The sequence below is a fragment of the Pelobates fuscus genome, chromosome 3 (assembly GCF_036172605.1).
Source record: "Pelobates fuscus isolate aPelFus1 chromosome 3, aPelFus1.pri, whole genome shotgun sequence".
In the NCBI taxonomy this organism is placed as follows: Eukaryota; Metazoa; Chordata; class Amphibia; order Anura; family Pelobatidae; genus Pelobates; species Pelobates fuscus.
The window spans coordinates 341,882,234-341,901,384 of NC_086319.1; the positions used below are offsets into that span (position 1 = coordinate 341,882,234).

At 38.2% G+C, this 19,151-nt stretch overlaps 1 protein-coding gene across 1 annotated transcript in view; it reads right to left on the reverse strand.

Annotated features, from left to right (window-relative positions):
• MYO1E (myosin IE) overlaps positions 1–19,151 on the reverse strand; it is a 149,881-nt gene that overhangs the window by 19,193 nt on the left and 111,537 nt on the right. The window contains exons 19-22 of the mRNA XM_063449120.1: positions 9,766–9,910; positions 5,654–5,768; positions 5,059–5,228; positions 2,695–2,840 (exon numbers count right to left, since the gene is read on the reverse strand). Of these exons, the coding sequence (XP_063305190.1) occupies positions 2,695–2,840; positions 5,059–5,228; positions 5,654–5,768; positions 9,766–9,910 (576 nt within the window). The remainder of the gene's footprint in view (positions 1–2,694; positions 2,841–5,058; positions 5,229–5,653; positions 5,769–9,765; positions 9,911–19,151) is intronic.

Below are 19,151 nucleotides of genomic sequence, written 5' to 3' on the forward strand. Positions count from 1 at the left end.
TACTTGTGAGATATTGGAACCTCACCTGGATTCATTTGGCAAAGGGTGCTGGGTCCCCAATTGTACCAGCAATTCTGAGAAGGTGTTTGACAGGGTAAACTGGGGATACATGCTGGTGACATATGGCTTTGGTCCTTATTTTCAGGAAAGTATCGCTGCCTTATTCACATTCTGTACAAATCCATTTATTCTATCAACTTTACAGGTTTGTTGGCAAGTTGGGAACAGGCACATCCTCCCACTCCTAGGGTCCCTACAGTTCTTACCCTGATGCTCCCACTCCGGGACAACCAGAATGTCCCTGTGGGTTCTCCTGCTCTTCTTGCCCACATCCTCTGTGTAAACCACATCTTAGAGCCAAGCATATCATGACAGGTCCTAAAGAGATAGGGGGCCTTTATTGCAGGATGAGCCCAAGACATTCCTACTCTATGTAGAACATAGACCGATTCAACACTACATAACTGTCATTCTAGCTCCACAATGCTTATTCTCTCCCACCGCATTTGAAACTTTCTGACCTCCTTCCCTCAAAAATTAATCTCTAGCATTTGTACTGTGCTGATGGAGAATAGATATTCCATGTTATCCCAATGTGTCAGTAAGTGGGAAGAGAAACTTAGTAGCATCATTTTGGAGTAAGGGGAACGGGCCAAAATATATGCTACTAACACACACATGCTGCCTTGAAATATCACCAGGAAGTGATATCCACTCAATGGTATCAGACACACTATCTTTGCACGCCAGGATGCGGCATATGTCAGCCATATGTGTGTGCGGTTCCCACCAGACAGGGAGTATGGTACACATGTGGTGGGTTTGTTCTAGAGTAATATGCCTTTGGAAGGAGGTTTATAAACTCATATGCAAGTTATTCTCCTCCATCCATCTACCTCACCAGCACTGCTCCTACAGCACACCTCTCAACCAGCATTCGGTAATTATACGCTTAATCAATGCAGCTAAGGCTATGATAACCTTGACTTGGCACCACAAGGCTATTCCTACCTTTTTTCAAGTGAGGAAATTGGACAATTTGCAAACATGTCCGCTGCCGCACTGTCAGAAACTCTATACTAAGCACGGATTTTATTTTTTATTGTTTGAAAAATAGATCTTCTAAGATGCAAACCCTCCTTGTTTGTTCCACTACAGCCCACGGAGCTAGGATCATTCTTACTTAAGATTGTAGGATTCTCAGTCATTTATTCATTGTCGCTTGGAAGTGAATGTTGTCAGTCTTTCACTGTGTGCTCCAGATCCTGTATCCTCCCCCCCCACCCACATTTTTAAATCTCCCCCTGCTCTATCTTCTTCCCCCTCCATTCTTTCCCCAAGTATTTTTAATTGTAATTTGATGAGTATATCTGTTTTTTTCTTGGTAAAATAATCCTCTGAGTGTACCCCAGGACCATCATCATATCCTTAGATGGGGATTGTACTGTCTAGGCGCATATATCTGGAGCTGAATATAAGCTCCAGAAAATTCTTGAGAAGACTACGATAGGCGCTGCTTCCTGACACTATCTTAAACACATCCAAGCCCGCTGCTTCAAGACATCTGTTCTAATGGGATTCCATGTATATTTTACCATTACAATTGTAGGGATAATTGTGGGACAATATGTCTGACATAATAGACGTCACATTTATTCCCCAGCCTCCCTCTTCCAATCATGCAATAATATTCTAATGTTTATCCTTTAACCCCTTAAGGACCAAACTTCTGGAATAAAAGGGAATCATGACATGTCACACACGTCATGTGTCCTTAAGGGTTTAAATGGAAAACAATTCCTTTCACTGCATTGTATAAATTAACCCTTAAATAAGTCTTAATCCTACGAATCTTGCACTAACATGAGCACAGGGCATCACGTCTGTCATATTTGCCAAATTTAGTTGGTCGTATCCCTATTGGTTGTTAAAATACTGCAGAATTAGTTTTTTCTAGCCTCAAGGCTGGAAAACATAATGGGACGTATAGCGCAATAACATGTAAGGATCTATCTTGTGTTCATTTTGTATACTAACAATTTTAGTCAAATTTTAGTCGACTAAAATGTTTCAGTTTTAGTCTAGTTTTAGTCGACTAAATCAAACAACTCAGATGACTAAAATACTAAAATACGACTAAATCTAAAATGGTCTTTAAGTCAAACGACTAGGACGAAAACTCAATTAAAGTTTGCCGCCATAATTAACACTGCGCAGAGGAGCTGTAGAAGGGGCAAAAGAGACAGACCAGGGCTTGAGGCACCTAGAGGGGCTGGGAGGACAAAACAGGCTGGGGAAAGGGAAAAAGAGACAGACAGAGTCTTTAACTAAACCCACTAGTTTATAGTCGTACACATTTACAGCATTTACACGGTTATTCTTAAAGACTTGATGCAATTGGAGTTTTTTACTGCACAAACTGTAGTTTGGAATATTCTGTAAAGGTTGCATGTAGAATGTGAACTCTTAGCTATTCACACTTTTATGAGAGAATATAAAAGATATAACACTGCTTGGGTTTGGCAGTGAGGTAGTTAAGCCATTCCTAGCCTTCAGATATTACTATTTATTTTTCAGTCAAAGTCTAAAGTAAACGCACTGTGATAAAGCTGATTACCCAGCAGTGAAGCTTACATGCTGCAGACTTTGTCCTGTATACATTTTACTCAATGGTTTCAGATTTCACACACTTACCTTAGCGAAACTGAAAGAATCCGTTCAACATCAATTTTTCTTTTCAAAACCTCTCTTAACATCCCCTTTTCTGGGCCCTGCTTCATTTTTTCACGTCCAATCAAGTAGACAGATTTGGGGGTTAAAATTAGATCCCTTTTCACGCCCTGGACAAAAAACAAACAAACAAACAAACATAATTCATAGATCTTAGCTTTATTTAGTAGACCACATTTCAGGTAATTTAATAATAAAATGCAGTGCAACACACAGGGGGTTATGTATAAAAGTGCTATGTTCTAAAAGGTGGTCTAAAGTACAAAAATTGGGCCAGTCACCATGGAAACCAGAAAACACACACACATATACAGTTACCTACAAGAGTTTCTCTGTCAATCTTTCACATTTTTGCCATGCCATGTATTTTCTCACCTATTGCACGTGGCTACCGTAAGCATTTGGTTAAGGGTTCACTATTCTAGTTCTCTCATCTCCATCCCTGGGCCCATGATTCCCCAAGTTGGTAACAATGCAATAGTGGACTCCTTACACTCAAAAGACTTGACTTTCTTGTTGTTGGCCAACTGAGTGACTTTTGGGGATGTTACGTATTTGGGTTTGTCCCAGCTCAATATCATACTGACTGCCGGATGCCCACTCATATTACAGACCTTGCGTAATGCTGAAATACCACACCACAATTCTTTTCCGCTAAAAGACAACATAAAGGCTACCTAAACAGGTTTTGAAAAATTTGTAAGTCTGGTCCTCTTTGGTGGATGGTATATCCTCTAAATACCCTCTGCTTCTTTTGCAGACTCGCTTGCCTCCCACCAAGCCATCTCGATTACTTTTTCACAGACGAGTTTATATACGCACCCAGACTCAGCAAGGTGCTTCAAAGCTCCACATGGCAAGAATACAAATATAAAATTAACTAGTGGACTAGGTGGTTTCACACAGTTATTTTTGCAGAGAACCAATGGAACATATTTAGGCGAGCGCTGGCATTGCAAAAGTGTGGTTTGTGTGCTGTTACAGCTCTGATATAGGCATATTGGCATATGATACACTCCCACTTGGGACATGTTTTAGAAGACCCTCCCTTATTTATCATGAAGCGTATGCTCCTTCATTTAATCGCTTTACCGCTCTCTAAATAAAAGAAAAGTTTGACTCGCAACTCTGCTAGAGGTATTAACACGGTTGTCTGGATGCAGATGACCTGACCCAATGGATGGATATGGTTGAGGAATACACTGAGAATACACACAATGAGCTTTGATACCCCTGGATAGATCACTGCACGACTTAGACTTCATGCCAGTACTAGCAGTTGTCCCATGCCTCTCCGGCCCCTTACCAGTCTGTGATCCTGCCCATGCGGATATTCTCACCCCACCTTCCCATCCTCTTGTTCGCCCCATTACAGGTACAGGGTTTGTGTATTTCTCCACACTTTCCTTGTTTTTCCAGAAGGGTATTGTCCCACTATCCTAGAGACACTTCCTAGCTAGTTAAAACTGGTTGTTCTGCCAAGCCGTTAATTCTCCCATGTGGTCCTCAGCCCTGGTTATTGTCCGTCCCCACCCTGCCTTGTAAACACAGTAATCCATTTACACTAATGGAAGTTAAATGGGTTATTGTGTGATTGTGAAACTGTTCTTGTGCAACACTTCTTAGTGACCAGCAGGTAATTAAAAAATAGACTGTCATAGTCCATGACATAGTTAGACATAAACTAATTATGTCATGGACACCAAGACTCTGTGGAGGGACTTAAATTTTTTTAACCTCCTGTGGGGAATGTGCCATTAAAATACCTGTGTTGTGTTCAATAAAGTCTCGACTAGTGTTTGGGTAAACAGCGGTTCCCTGTGCAGGAGGGTATAGTCACTCTGGAGCTATACACACTGGGAAGGGACAACCTAGTCGGTAGTAACCCATCTTCTCAAGGGTATACCGCCACACTATCCTCTCCTTACACTTGATAGGCGTTCATGCACAGCACACTTTTTTTTTCATCTTTGTGTATTTGTTTTATAATACTGTACTCTGCTTCAATTAAGATTGTAAAATAAATACATAAATAACAAACACTGCTGGGATATGGACAATCACATTTGATTTGGACTCTTTAGCTGGCTGAGCATCATGAGGGCTACAGTGAACAAAGGTTCCCCTGCTCCCAAACATAACAATGTGCAATTATTAAGACCTGCTTTAAAAATGTTTTTCCTTTTTTTTTTAGATATCTATCGATGTCCTTTTTTCATCTTCATCTTGACCTCTTTATACTACATAGTCCTTGCTCATTAGACATGGTCAATATAAAAGTGAACCTATGATGATTTGGGCTTCAGAGCTATAAACCAATTACCTTACCTTAGATCTTCGATCATATTTTGTAACTGTGTCTGCAAAATCTATCTTCTCTCGTTTTCCTACAAATTGGCGAATTTCCGGACGTTCTTCCATACCGATGTAGTCACCAATGAAGTTACGGTTGATGCTGTTCCGTCTTCTTTCTTTCTTGTTGAGGAAGAGATCAGATGCTAAAAATTCAAGAAGATTTGTTACTAAACAAAAAAAAAGTGTCCATACCAGATAAACCAGCCAACGATCCTACAACACATATAAAAACATAATACTATTTCTGTTTAGTCACAAAAGAAAAAACAAAATCATAAATACAAAATATATATATACACACATACACACATACATACTTACATATAGTGTAGATTGGATTAGCCGTATTAGTCCAGTAGACAAGATGGCAAAATACCAGAGTATTGCAGTATGCAATGATACCTTTTTATTGGACTAACATAATTATGTCAGTCCAATAAAAAAATTATCATTGCATACTGCAATACTCTGGTATTTTGCCATCAGATTCCGTAGCGCTGTACAATGGGTATATGTACTCCATATAAGACTAAAAAAAAACAAAAAAAAAACATTGAACACAGAATACCTTGTTCTCGCATCTGCACATATTTCTTCCTGGCCACATACTTTCTCCAAGCTTTCTGAATGCTACGTGCGTATCCATCATACTTTCTTTCACGCATCTCCTCCAAAAGAAATAGCTGTGAATGTGAACAAAGATCATCAATAAACGTTCTAGAATTTAACTTTGGAGAAATGCTAGAGGTGATTGGGGACAGAAAACCGTTATTTTAAAGTATCAGATTTAATAATGAAACCCTTCGTTTTTTTGCTTCATTTTAAAGTTTTGTTAAAACACAATAACACTCCGAATGTGTCTAGGTTTGCTGCGGCAAAGGATTTATTTTGAGGTTGCTCTCTGTGCAATATGTTATAAGGTGTTTTCTGATTTCCAGCTTGAAAATGGTAAATTGAGGTAACTTGAAAAGGATATTTGCAGTTATGCATCATGCGATTTCCCCTTTCCTAAACCACCACTTCTGCAAAGACCACCCAGGAGGAAACAATATGGACCACACTTGGCTCTGTTAAAAAGTTGTGGATCAAAAGCATGTTCTAGAATTAGTTACTATATACAGGCCCGGCTTTAACAGACATGATAGTAAAGTGACATTGAATGCAAGTGTTATGAAGGCATCCGTATCAGGATTCTCAAGTGGAAGACAACGAAGAACAGAAGAAGACCTGCAGGAAAATACTTCCTAAAGGATCTTTGCTAAGAGGTATTGATTTGGAAACAGACAAAAACTTGACATAACGGATTATTATTGAGAAGATTTACAGGAAGCATGCATGAGGTAGGTAGACATGAACAGTTAGATTTAGGTGATCGTCTTGGAAAAAAATGATTAGCAAGATGATGTTGGGAACATAAAAAAGGTATTTAAAAGCTAGAAAATAAAAATAAAAACCAGGGAAAACCACCACTACTATTTATTTAGGTGGAAGTTTCAGGTTTCAACAATAAGCACACACACACACACACACACAAACAAATGCAAACATACAATAAGCACACACACACACACAAACAAATGCAAACATACAATAAGCACACACACACAATAAGCACACACACACACACACACACACAAACAAATGCAAACATACAATAAGCACACACACACAATAAGCACACACACACACAAACATACAATAAGCACACACACACACAAAAAAACCATACAATAAAACATACACACACACCATACAGTCAGCGCATGCACAAACACAACATATAGCCAGCAAACACACACAGGCACACACAGACACACAACATTCAACATACAGCCAGATATGTCATTTATTTCAAAAATATATTCTTCACTACCTTTAATCAGGTTTGTTCTTTAATATGGGATTAACTTAAATATTAATGTCTACACATTTTATTAAGAATTTAAATAAAATCGAAATTACTTTCTCGAGGCAGGGGTACTTGGGATTTGTTTTTAGACCTGCAGTGGTATTTGTAAAAGGTTGAATAACACTGCAATACACTGCCCAGGGGGTGTTAGAGAGTATTTGCTCATGCTGCAAATTAAGCCCAGTGTGTGATACATCGATTTCAATATGTAGGTTTACTGTGTTAGGTCCCAATTATATATCATAGAGCATTAAGCTAGATCCTTTTCTTTTTAAATAAACTAAAATGACTCCTGTAATGAACATGAATACATACAGATTTAGAAGGTTGCTTCATTTTTATCTTCATATATTTGAAAACTACTAAAGGTCCTGTGCTTTCTCTCTGAGTGACACACTGTGTATGTTACAATGATGGTATTCCCCTTTGGCACACAGGAAAGGATAAATAATGCAGATCGATAGCAGGTAGCTCATCTATCGGCTTCAGTTTTGATTTCTCTTTTTGTGTCTACGCCGCTCTCATTTCTCCAGCTCATGTTACTGATTCTAAACATTTACTTGCCTTTAGCATAGTTTGGTGCCTACATAAAAGCCACCACACACTTAATCTCAAGATCTAGTCGAAGAACCAGTGAAAGATTCACATGGCCACAGGTGTATCAGTTACAGGATAAGCTTACCTGCCGTCACATTCCAAACGCCCCCAAAAATAAATAAATACAATTTTAAAAAATGAAATACAAACCATCAATGATTCATATAAAATGCAGAGATTCGGGAGACTATCTGCAATTATAATCACCATGAAGAGGAGTCTATAGGTTAATGACAGCAAAGCCACTACACTGACTTGCACTATGCATCATTCATTCTGCTCAAGCTTTTAAATCAACCACTGCACTTTTATAATAATATACTTGCAAAGTGTAAACCTACCGGTACATCAAATTTATTAATACATTTAAAAAAAAAAAAAAAAGTGTTAAATAAAATTGGATTTGTTTGGTATGAAAATCGTAATAATAATAATCAGAAATTCTCAGTGAAAAGAAAACCAAAACCACAAATATAAGTAAAATAAACTTTTCTGCTTTTGAATCATAACAGTGTAAAATACTGAAAGAATACTGAAAAAAACAACAACAACAAATTAACGGTCTACACAGGCATGTTTTAAGTACAAAAAGCTACGCAAAGCATCTCATAATGGAAGTAGGCATTTGGCCAGGGTACGTGGCTGCTGTTTTAATATTAATTTTATTGTTTCTTTGGTTCTCATTTCATGACGCGGGACAGCACGGCTACATTTTTCCATAGAAGCGTGAAATAATGTACAAATTGACATACCATCTGTCTCAAGCAGCTCTGCCCATGTTTTACTTGTACAGTAATATGCTCTAATAACCAGCAAACATTTGAGACGGAAGAATAACAAAACAAGAATGTTCATTTTGCTAACTGCCATTCTAATGGTGACAGAGTTATGGAAGACAGGTGGGTGAAAGCATTAGTTAGTAAAATGACGGACTTATGATATAATAGAAGCCTATATAATAACACCACCTTGGCAGGAAAAACATGCAATTCACTAAGCTCTCATTAATTAATTGGTCCAATACAAGCAAGGGCGGTTTCTGATAGCGTATAATTGCATGTTACTGAACAGGAAAGCCAAATCAGTGCAAACAATTGTAAGTAATAATGTGAAACCTATGACATAATTCTATTAGGATAGTTTAATAGTCAACGGTTCTAATGCACATTTACCGTCATATATACTGCTCAAACAGGAGTGCGCTACTTTGATAATTCAGTCTGTACGAATATTCATAAACTCTATAGTGCTGTAGAGTAGGTTGAAACTTTGTGTATGAACACACAGAATTAGCTAGGACACCAAGTTATAGATTGGAATAGTGGTTCATATAAGTAACACTCCAAGCACCATAACCACTACATAGCGCTGTAGTGGTAATGTTGCCAGGAGTGTCGTGGTGCTCCCCCATTGTAAGGAGTCAACCGTTTTAAATTGGTTCCGCCAACTTTGCATCAGAAGAATCAGATTTAGCTATTCTGAGCAAAGTCCTGCAATGAAACAGGTATGGAGTGGTGTCAGTACGCTGTAGTGGTTATGGTGCTTGTTGTGTGTCTTTAACATCAGGACTGGGAACCAAAATTGGGTCCCAATACTATTTCAGTGGATCTCCAATAACATGTTGTATTCTTCAAGCCCCAGACAAAGACAGTAATTTACTATTTACTGTAACAGTGCTGCCGTCACAAGTGCAATGGAGACTCATCTGTTACTGGAGGGACTGAACTAGCCATTTTGTAGAATTCATTTTGTATATTATATCACACAGAACAAGTGCTGGAGTTCATTTTAAAATGGAATAATAATTTGGAAACAAATCAAAAAAAAGTTTAAGAACCACCGGGTAGGAACATGTTGCAGGTCCAAACATTATTAAAACCTCAATAATTTTCCAAATACCACGTTCTCGGTAGACTATATAACTTTAGAACTGTTTTTCAGATGTTGGCAAATATATACATATATTAGTATGCTTTTTTTTTTCCATCTAATCACAAGCATGTTGTTACTGTAGTGGTTCCCAAAATAGTCCTCATGCCAAACCAACAGTCCAGGAGGTATTCCCAAATCTTTTCCAGTGGATACTGATAAAACCTGGACTATTTTTGTGCTTTGAGAACGCAGGAGGGAACCACTGCTCTATTCTATCTGAATTTCTAAGGGTGCATGCTCACCGATTCAGGAGCTTTGATGAATACTTTTGTTTTTCCAAGCTGATACTGATCAGACTCCATGTTCACCGAATGCAGTAAATGGAGGACACCCTTCTTATCTTCTCCTCTCCAAGAAGGCCACGTCTCTTTGGTGAGAATAGCATACCTTCAAATAAGAAGACAAAAGGTGAAAAACGGTAATTTATCTATGACTTCTGGATTCAGTGCAGGTAGCCATTTTCAAAGGGCACCTGGGACAAAAGGGGTGAATATAATTTCACAAATAATTAGTGCCTGGTCAAATATAATCTGGTAGAACTAGTATTACAACAAGTTAAGAAATGTAAAGCCATATTTTACATCAAGTTTTACACTACTAGCAAGGCCTTAAGTTACACACTATGCAAGCCTGGAGAGTTCATGGCTTACTTGCTAGGGCTGAATATCTACTTGTAAGAGTTTCATTTTCGCTTGTCAATGGCTAGTGGCAAGTGGAAAGTGAAAAATTTGAACCTGGATTTAAAAGGATTTAATAAACAACTATCCTAAGTTAATTAAGTGGTTTTAGTGTATAGATCCAGTCCCGACTGAATTACTGCTCAATTTTCTGCAATTTAAGAGTTAAAATAAACGTTTTTTCTGGTGTCCTAGCCACACCTCCCCTGGCTGTCAATTACACAGCTTTCCTACACACTTCCTGAAAAGGCGGATCAATTCCCTCCCCCCCCCCCCTTACATTTAGTGTCGGTACAAGTGTACAAGTGTTTAGCGTATCTCCCTGCTCAAAGTCCTTCAGTGTTCACAGCTCTGGAACACTTTATAAAACAACTTACTGGGAATATTTCATTTTTTCTTATTATAATAGTATTATTGTTAATTTATGTTTTATAGCTTACATAGGAGTTTAGGGCACTTCTTATGTTAACATTACTCTATGATAAGCATTTTATTGCACAATGTACAGTACTAAAAACAATAATGTTTGTGCTGGGCAAAAATGGGTCTGACCAGCTCTACTGCAAAAAGTTCTGAATGCATTGTATGACCAAGACATTCACTGACTAACTAAATAGAGTAAAAACTACACTCTGATTTACTATACTGTCTATACAGTCACACTGGGCACTGAAAGAAATACACTGGTGCTTTAAAAATAAATCTAAAAACTGGAAATTTCTCATAAAAAGGGCAAATATGCTCCAACAATTGAGTACTTGTCTCTACAGTTTACAATATGGTTCACATCATCTTCCAGCAGCCCATAGTGATACGGGAGCCTATATCTTGGAATGTGTGAATATACTGTGCCCTCCACCAATATTGGCACACTTGGTAAATACGATCAAAGAAGGCTGTAAAAAATTGTCTGTATTGTTTAACCTTTTGATATTTTGTTATAAAATACATACACATACTCTGCTCTCATGCATATCAAACAACTGCAAGCAACACGTGTTTATAATAAAAATAAAAATTGAAAAAAAAATCTTTATAAAGTATTATTGGCACCCCTTTGAATTCATATGAGAAAAATATATTTGAAATGTATTTCCATTGACTTATAAAATTTTCAGTATACCTGGGTGACTAGGAACAGGAAATCATTCAACCATGACTTCCTGTTTCACAAGGGTATAAATATAAGGTAACACATGAGCCAATTTCCCTTAGTTATCCATCACAATGGGGAACACCAAGGAATATAGCTGATGTGATGTGCGAAAAATGCTTATAGAGCTTCACAAAATGGAAAGTGGCTATAAGAACATAGCAAAATAAATTGAAAATGAACATTTCAATCATCTCAGTGCACTGTGAAGAGAATGGTTCAAATGGCCAAAAAAGAATTACAGCTGGAGAATTGCAGAAGTTAGTTGCATCTTGGGGTCAGAATGCTTCCAAAAAGACAATCCAACATCATCTACATTACCACAAGTTGTTTGGAAGGGTTTCAAGAAAAAAAGCCTTTACTTTCATCCAAAAACAAACTCAAGCATCTTCAGTTTGTCAGACACTACTGGAACTTCAAATGGGATTGGGTTCTATAGTTAGATGAATCCAAAATAGAGCTTTTTTGGCAATAAACACCAGAGGTGGTTTTGGCGCACACAATGAGGTAGCCATGTGGAAAAGTATCTCATGCTCACGGTTAATAAAGCTTAAAATGGGCGGTGGTTGGATCTTCCAGCAGGTCAATGACCCAAAATATCAAAAATCAGCAAACAAAATGGTTTACGGGCCAAAAAATAAATAAAGAATACCAGCCTCCTAACTTGAACCCCATAGATGACAACTGAAGAGGAGAGAACACCAGCATCAACCTCAAAATTTGAAGGATTTGGAGAGATTCTGCATGGAGAAATGGTCTCAAATCCCTTGCTATATGTTCTCCAGCCGTATCCTTCATTACAGGAGAAGACTCGGATGTTTTCTTGGCAAAGTGAGGTAGTACAAAGTATTGGCTTAAAGAGTGCCAATAATTGTGCCACACATATTTATAACAATAAGTGTATTATTTTTTTTATAAACCTACGCTATGTTTGCAGTTGTTTGATATCCATGAGAGCTGAGTATTTGTGTATTGTTTGAACAAAAGATCAAACAGTTAAACAATAAAGACAGCCTTCTTTGCTCAAGGGTGCCAATATTAGTGGATGGTACTGTAACTGCTCAGTCATACACATAATCTCCACCGACATGTAGCTTGCCAGTCTGTGAATTGTTTGCCCAAAAAAAATCTGTGTGGGCTTATGCAATATACAATACCCGGGCAGATTTATTAATCTGCGCACACTACATTTTGTCCATTTTCTCTGGTAATCCAGAGAAGCAGGATATCATATAGGTAACATCAGAGATGTGGGACATTTGTCCTATAGCATGACAATCCTCAGGAAACTGGGATGATTAGGCGGAGTGAATTTGAAGGTATGTCACCAAATTGTACACAAAGAAGAAACTTTACAAATGTATAATCAATGTCTTAAAGTTTCACTTTTCTGAAGCCACAGACTGTAACAGACACAGAATATTAACTAAGCAGCTGTGAAGCAGGCTTGTGTTATTTAGAATGACTAGATTGCCTGTGTGTGCATCGGCCTACAGACTAGCATTTGTTCGGAGTTATTTCTGCAGCCTTACTATATTTGCTTTCAGTGATAGCTACATTCAGAGATCCAACACAAGGCTCCATTGAGGAATTACTTTAATGTCACTGTTCTAAAATGTAATTTTCAAAAATATTAGAATGAACATGTCCATTAAAAAAACAAAAAATAGAATAAAACACCAATGTATATTCAGAGAGCAATACACACGAAAAATACTGTAACAAGAGATCCCCATTTACAGGCACATCAACATTTGTGAGAACTTCGTATATATTAAGGCATCACATTTTATATTATTCTACATATAGTTTTCTGTTCTCTTTTTCTTTTGTTCAGGGCAGCCATTCATGAACAATATCAGTTGTTAATCAAATACAATCACAACGATCCTCCAGCTTTCAATCGCACCTTAAGGTTGGGTTTACATCAATTAAGAACCATAATGGCCTTGTGTAGCAGGTAATGCACTTTGGATCTGTAGATTTTTTTTTGATCGGATTACAGGTAATTCTAGAAATGGATACAGACTGTACAGGCAGTCTGGTCCTGTTCTCACGTATACCAGTCTAGAAAAAAAAAAAAGGGGGGGGGGGGGGGGCAAACTGCAAAGATAAAATAAGACACAATAACTTAATTCCACTTGTGGAGGCCTTTACTCCAAAGAGGAAGTTTTGCGGAGAAAAACAGGATGGCCATGTGATGTGTCACAGTATATTGAGCTATTAAATGGATTTATTGCACTTGCTGTCTTTGTACAGCTCTTTTAAACAGTTTACAACTTCCTCAATGTAAACATGGGGAGAAAACATGCAGATTTGTCAAAAAGGTAACAATTAATGTTCCTTTTTTTTTGTGACAAGCATATAGAACTGGAAACCAAAACATAAACTTTATTTTCCAATAGCATAAACATCTGCTTTAGCCCCTTCAAGGCTTAAGCCTAGCAAGTCACTTGTTGTGATGTCGGGGTCACATAGCAACTCATGACTGAATAATTTAATCATAACAAATCAGCATTTAAAGATCCAATATCAAAATGGAATGGAATTCCCCATTTAAACAGTAGCAGTGAAAGAATTGAAAGTATTTGAGCTGCATGTAGACACTAAATGACTTCAGAATTAGCTGACTAATCGTGCTGGATAGTTGAATTTTGCCATTTTATGGAATTTTCTTATTGCTGGTCCTGTTTGATCCTTTTTCAGTTTGCATATCAAAGGTCAGGACTATACGGACTACGTTGATGTTACACAGCTGATAAACGCGGTTCTAAATTGCATACATACAACCAGACATCAAGCAATAACATCTACATATATCGCAGAGCAGGGATTGTATCACTGATGCCTACACTAAGAGCACCGAGAGTTTCATAAGATATATCTTTTTGTTTTTGCATTTCATGGGATTTCTTGAACATCTATGCAGCACACATTGATTAGATCATATTGTTTGAATGAACAGTACGCTCTTTTTGCAGTCAATGTTATTATTTCTGGGCACAGCTACACACTTGTTTCTTTTTCTTGTTTTATATTTCAAATGAGTTACGGTGCTTGACCTTTTCCTTGTTTGTATTCCACAGCAGCAGGGCTATACAGAACAGCAAATTCAGGACATCCTGTACTAGCATGGGGTCCTTAGAGGTCCGATTGCGACGATCAAATAAAATATCACTGGTTGGTGCTTTACACTCATGCTATTAAAGCACACTGATCCATAATCCTGGACTATTTGTTGTACTGTCCAGATGGCAAAAGTTACCAGAAGATGAAACACCTTGTTGGACAATAGGGTAGTATTCCAGACACACTTAAACTTGTTTTCCAACCTCAAAGAGTCTCACAAGATGATGTCTTGGCAACCTACTCAAGCAGGCAGGTTAGAGAGGAGGTCACTATTCGGTACATCTACTAAGCTTCCTGTCGCATGACACTGGAGGTTATCTTGGGACCACCACTTGCCTACATTAAGCACATGAAGTGGGGATTGCAAAATACAATTATCAATAGTGCAAACCAATATGGCAGCCTCCTAAGTAATGCAGTTGGCACACACAGCACTATGCATTTAAGAGTCTTGCTCAGAACAGGCCAGTTTTCAGAGATTCTTATCATAAACGGTTGGAAGGAAACAACAGAGGTCCTAAAGAGACAAAGGTTGTTGACTGTTCACACCACTCTCATTAAAGAAAGGTTCTCCAAACATACCTTCACAGTTAAGGGTCTAACTTTAGGCTTTCATGAGCTTGGATGCATAAAGGTCCAGAAGAGAAATCACAGACTTTATAAGACAGGTAGCCCCGTGCTTTGTTAAAAAGAAACTGGAACACTCTATAGCAAAAGGGCTCTAGGAACATTGGCAACTGTGCGGACTGCGGTCATTAGATGAAACTTCCTAACTTGTCAGAAAGTTTATTATAATTAAAATATGGTTTTATTTCTTTAGAATATACATTTCTCTATTTAGAATATACCACTCTATAAATAATGAATGATAAAAAAAATAATAATACAAAATTGGTCCTAAAGGGATTAATTTAAGTAATTGTGTAGATTTCATCTTCATGATAAATATCTAAAAACTAGGAAACTTTGTTCCACTGGGATACAAAGTCACAGTTAGTTCACACTGAAAGGGCAGTTTACTCTCCTCACTGGCTGCAAACGGAAACACACTGGCCTTTCTCTGTGATCCTTGCACGCAAATATAAAATACTACACAGTGATGCCTATTCACATCTCTGGTTGCTTAACATTGCCAGGACACTGTCAACATAGAATATAACAGCAACCAGCGAAACACGCACTTCCACTTCTCTCAGTATAATTATTATTAAAAAAAAAAAAAATTTATATGACTCTCAGAATGTTAATTAGGTCGTTGAAAATTAAAAGCAGATTAGTTGCATGAAAGCAATGTTTTTTTAAAGGGACAGAAAACAAGACAATTTAAAAAAAAAAAAAAAAAAAAAACAACAATTTTAAATAAATATACAATAAAGTTTGAAAAGTATGTACTGAATATACTCAAGTATAAGCCGACCCGCATATAAGCCGAGGCCCCTAATTTTACCCCAAAAAAACTGGGAAAACTTATTGACTCGAGTATAAGACTAGGGTGGGAAATGCAGCAGCTACTGGTAAATTTCTAAATAAAATTAGATCCTAAAAAAATTATATTAATTGAATATTTATTTACTTTGTGTGTATATAATAAATGCAGTGTGTGTATGAGTGCAGTGTGTGTATATGAATGCAGTGTGTCTATATGAGTGCAGTGTGTGTGAATGCAGTGTGTGTGTGTGTGTGTATATGAGTGCAGTGTGTGTGTATGAGTGCAGTGTGTGAGTATGAGTGCAGTGTGTGAGTATGAGTGCAGTGTGTGTGTATGAGTGCAGTGTGTGTGTATGAGTGCAGTGTGTGTGTATGAGTGCAGTGTGTGTGTATGAGTGCATGTGTTGCAGAGTCTTGGTGGGGGGTGGGCATTTTTATTATTATTAGTTTATTTTTTATTTTAATATAATTTATTTGGGTTATATTATTATTTTTAATATTATTATTATTATTTTCATCCCCCCTCCCTGCTTGATAAATGGCAGGGAGGGGGGCTCTCACTCCCTGGTGGTCCAGTGGCATTGGCAGTTCATTGGAGGGGGCTGGCAGAGAGTTTACTTACCTCTCCTGCAGCTCCTGTCAGCTCCCTCCTCCTCCGCGCCGGTCCGGTCAGCTCCCTCTGCAAATCCCACTGTAAGTCTCGCGAGAGCCGCACTATGACCCCGCGGCTCTCGCAAGACTTACACTGGGAGCTGACAGAGGTGCTGACCGGACCGGCGCGGAGGAGGAGGGAGCTGACAGGAGCTGCATGAGAGGTAAGTAAAATTTGTAAAGTGCCATAATACAGACAGTGACTCGGGTATAAGTCGAGTTGGGGTTTTTCAGCACAAAAAATGTGCCGAAAAACTAGACTTATACTCGAGTATATACGGTAATAAACATTTATAAACGTGGTGAGATTGCATTATTAGGCACACCTTTCAACTAGGGGAGTTTTTCGGCCTCTCTCCCTCTTAGCCATCCATCTCAGTTTCAGGCCAGTCTACTAATGATAGAAACAGTGCATCATTAGGAGAGAAAAACCCAACACTGAAAGCCTGCTTTTCATGATCACACTGATCAGACTCCCTCTTTACGTCCCCATCAGGGTTTTGCAAGATGAAGGGATCTTTCGGCATGTGTAAAATCAGGTATGCCCAATGTACTTTTCCAACATTCCCAGGAATAGGAAACTGATTGGTTAGATCACTGCCCCCCTTGGAAGCACAGGAAAGAAGAAGATAAACTCATATTTAACTGTATTTTTTCAGTCTCAAGGGTAAGGTACCGGGTCTTATTTAAAGCCAAAGCTTTATATGAGACAGATATTTGAAAGTGACGCATGCCCCTTTAAGCTTCCAAGTATTTACACTAAAATCTAAGGCCTACTTGGACTTATTACTGCTCTTGTGATTTTTACATACATTGTAATTCTAAACACAAAACTCCAATTTCAAGATCTCTAAAAACTTGACACTTGTAACATGCTACACATAGTGTCAGGGCTCGTTGGCAATGTAACTTTATAAAACAAAGTGGTAACAGGAAAGAATATATATGATATATACACACTGTATAGAACATTGTCCAAATTACATATTAAAAACAAAAAAGGCTAAGTAAAAAAAACAAAAAAAACACACACAATCCCAGATCCCCCCTCCAGTGACCTGGCCTAGATACAAGCACAGATAAGGTTAGGCCCAGCGCAGTTACCCACCCCCAGCCCAGCAGACCCCTGATGGGCCCCCTAGGGACAGAGACAGTATAGCACAAGTTGACGGATACCAACACTCTCTACCCTGATGAACTTACCCTACTACCTATACCTCTCACCTACTCTATCTTATATCTCCACATATCTTTCTCTGGTTCTATGGACAGGGAACAGTCCCACAGTTGAAAGTTTTGTTGTATAAACGTTAACTTAAAGAGAAAAGAAAGCATATTGACAAACTAGAATGCCGACCTATACATAAGGCAAAAACGTGGAATGTCTACGGTGTATCGTGATCAACTTTACATAATATTGGCACTGTTTACAGTATGCTATGTAAAATGTCAAATGCTTTTCTCAAAATAAAGTATTCAAAAAAAAAAACAGATCCCCGCAACCGCACTCATGTATTTACTAGCAATCTGACCACCATTATTCTATGGAAATTACACCATTGACTAGGACATTGAAAATCACATAAAACATGTGTTAACTTTTCCCATCTCTGTTTTCTTTTAAATGTATAGTAAAGATCTAGCAATGGATCATTCATAACCCACTTCAATGCAGTCATAGCCAGGGCACACAATGTATTGGAGAAGGAGACATGGAAATATATATTTTTTTGTTCCTTCTTCTCGATCTGTGCTGACTGACATGTGCCAAGCTTTTTCTTAAAATAAAGAAAAGGATGTAGCTTATGCTTTGACTGACAGGGAAACAAGATGGTTCCAGAAAAGACATTAAAGGAACACAAATATGTATTACTAATTCTATAGAGCCCTAGCCACGTTTAGGTAACTAGGGCCCTGTTCTGTGTTGAATAAATGGTTAATTAACCATTTATTTGCTTACCTTAATCCAGCGAAGGGCTCCCTTGGCACTGGTGACCTCTCCTTCTCCATCAACGTCAGCTCCCGAGTGGATCCAGAATGCACATGCGCAGCCAGAGGCGTGTGAGCATTCAAACCCACCCATAGGAAAGCATTACTCAATGCTTTCCTATGGGGATCTTTTTGACGCTGAACTCCGTGAAGACGTCCAGTGTCAAATAAGTGCGATTTACTCCATGTAAATCGCGGAAGCGGCCTGTGTGGGAGACAGCCACTAGAGGCTGGATTAACCCTGCAGTGTAAACAACTGCTATGTTTTCAGCCGCAGGGGTAAAACTACGGGGGACCTGGCACCCAGACCAATTAATTGAGCTGAAGTGGTCTGGGTGCCTATAGTGGTCCTTTAAAAGGCAAATCTATTGCTTTTTGCATGCCATATTATTTCTCAGAACTTAGAAAGACTAGTTAAATATCAGAGATAAGTAAACAGAATATTTGAAATCATAGTGACAGTTCACTTTTAGCTTGTGTATACAGGGTTATTTACGGATATTTAAATGCAAAATCAAAGTGAATTCAAAATGTATTAAAAATAGCTGAACTGAAAACATTACTAACTTGCACAAATTTTCCAGGTCAGGTATTTTTTGAC